General features: G+C 33.2%; 1 protein-coding gene across 1 annotated transcript in view; it reads left to right on the top strand.

Annotated features, from left to right (window-relative positions):
• Positions 1 to 1,395, top strand: part of LOC107627472 (fatty acyl-CoA reductase 3-like) — a 2,983-nt gene extending 1,588 nt beyond the window's left edge. Inside the window, exons 3-6 of the mRNA XM_021116966.1 lie at positions 237 to 318; positions 410 to 676; positions 774 to 901; positions 1,002 to 1,395. Of these exons, the coding sequence (XP_020972625.1) occupies positions 237 to 318; positions 410 to 676; positions 774 to 901; positions 1,002 to 1,155 (631 nt within the window). The 3' untranslated portion in view covers positions 1,156 to 1,395. The remainder of the gene's footprint in view (positions 1 to 236; positions 319 to 409; positions 677 to 773; positions 902 to 1,001) is intronic.

Genomic DNA, 2,563 nt, shown 5'->3' with positions numbered 1-2,563 from the left:
TTTAAACAAAAAAAAAAAAAAAAAAAAATTGGTTGACCATAACCTCCAGCCATATAATGCACCAAATAATAATCATTCATATACTTTGTTTATTGTTGTGGTTAACTGTCCACTATACCTATTTTTTAACCAAATAAAGAGAACGGACAGTTAATTAAAAACGGAAATAGTATGATACATAATAATACATTAATGAAAAGTAACATGAATTCTTTCATCTCCTGTACTTGTTACAGAACAATTGATAGTTTAGGTGTTGCTTATGGGAAAGGAAAACTAACATGCTTCCTTGGAAACATCAATGGAGTTGTGGATGTGGTGAGTTAGTTGCTTGCTTGCATGAAACTATTATATTGTCCAAAATATGTGACATGATTTTTGATAAGCTGCAATGTAATATCACAAGCAGATACCAGCAGACATGGTGGTGAATGCAATACTGGTGGCCATGGTGGCCCACGCATATCATCCAAGTGATGCCATATACCATGTGGGTTCCTCTGTTAGAAACCCTGTTAGATACGCTAATCTCCAAGACTATGCATTTGGGTATTTCACTGCAAAACCTTGGATAAACAAAGATGGAACACCTGTCAAGGTTGCCCAAATTACTGTCCTCACCAACATGGCTAGCTTCCGCAGATATATGTTCATTCACTACGTCTTTTGGTTGAAGGTTCTTCATCACAATCACTCGACTATATATCAATGTTTGTCATTGTTATCTTTTCTTAATTAACTAGGCTGACATTTTTTCTTTTACAATTTAATAGGGACTTGAACTGGCCAATATAGCATTTTGCAGGTACTTTCAGCGAAGATATGAAGAGCTGAATAGGAAGATCCAAATTGTGATGCGGTTGGTGGAGCTTTATAGGCCTTACTTGTTCTTCAATGGCATGTAAGTAGTATTGTTTCTTCCTAACACCAGTCATTATTAGTGAATATATATATCTTGGTTGGTCGTGTATGTAAGAGAGAAAATGTGTTATGGGACGCAGATTTGATGATATGAACACAGAGAAGCTGCGAGTGGCAGCAACACAAGGAGGGGTAGAGACAGATTTGTTTTGCTTCGATCCTAAAGTCATCAGTTGGGATGATTACTTTATGAACACTCATATCCCAGGCCTCGTCAAGTACATTTTCAAGTGATCATTATAATTAATTAGCACTATCCAATAAAAAAAAAATTAAAGTGATTATTTAAGCTGGTATATATATAGTGTCATATATGTTAAGTACAAATTTGTGCTAGAGTGATTGAATCCATCTGTATGTTATTTATTTGTTAAAGGCAGTGTATGTAATTGGTATAAGCTAGCTGCCTTAGCTGCCTCCCAAATAAATTTGAAAACTTCAACACTGTATCATTGTATTATTTGTTGTCATTTACTACATTTAAATAATGCAACTTGCCAACTACTTTTATAATGTGTGGGGAGTCATTTGAAAGCAGAGACCAGAATATGATCTTCATTGAAGAGGTAAAAGAGAGAGGGCACTGAATCCAAGTTTGAGTAGCAATAACTATTATTATTTGTTCATAAATAAACTACTGTCTATTCCAGATCCATAATAATTTGAATAATTACTAAAATGCCTAGAGCGAAACTAAACATACCAAGTTAGCAGTTGTAGCTTGTGTAGAGTTTGTTATATAGCTGTTAAAGTTAGTTATTTAGCCTAGAGTTAGTTATGCCATGTGGCAGAGTCTGTTAGTATCAGTAGTGTTTATTGTAGTTATCGGTTACTTAGTATACTATATATACCTTTTAGTCTCTTTGTAATGACACACTTTTGAATACAATTTTCTCATTCACACTAATCAATACTTTCACTCTCTTCTCCATCATTTTCTCTAGTTCTTTGGAACCCAATCACCTGCAAATCACTTATATCTTTCAGTGAGTTCTGAACTTTGTGTCTATTCCACTTTCATTTTATATCAGGGACTCACGGTCTGCTAAATAAGCTAGTATAACTCAAAACCTGGTTAAAAATTACATCCAGCTATTTATTTATTTATTTTTATAGTTTTAGTCTTGGAGTAGAGTATATTATATATGTTAAAAGTTTTCATTGACTTGGATGCAAAATGGGATTGGCACAAGTATTAAATGTTTGGAACTAATCCCGGAGTATATAAGAATTTTGACCCAAACATGAGTCCTTTCTTTTGTGGCGAGGATTGAGGAATTTTTTAATTTAGTAGGTGATCAATATATAACTAACTACTTTTATAAGTCTATATCACTACAAAAAAGTCAATGGATACCGTTAGATTTATTGGCGGTTTTAATAAAAAAATCAGCTGATAATTTGTTTACCGTCGAATTTAGCGGTAGAATAAATTCGACAGTATAAACTTCGCCAGTAATTATTTATCGGCAGATTATTTTGTCTGTCACTGATTACTGACGAATTTAACGGCTGATATAAACTTTTAACTGAAAAAATTATGGAACTTGTTATCGTCGGATATTCCATCCCCCGATAAATTCGACAATAATATATTATTTATCATTAATAATTAAATTAATAGTTACTGACAGAAAATCCG

The sequence above is a fragment of the Arachis ipaensis genome, chromosome B02, assembly GCF_000816755.2.
Source record: "Arachis ipaensis cultivar K30076 chromosome B02, Araip1.1, whole genome shotgun sequence".
Classification (NCBI taxonomy): Eukaryota; Viridiplantae; Streptophyta; class Magnoliopsida; order Fabales; family Fabaceae; genus Arachis; species Arachis ipaensis.
Note: the sequence above shows the minus strand (reverse complement) of the source record. Positions and strands in the feature narration are given on the sequence as shown.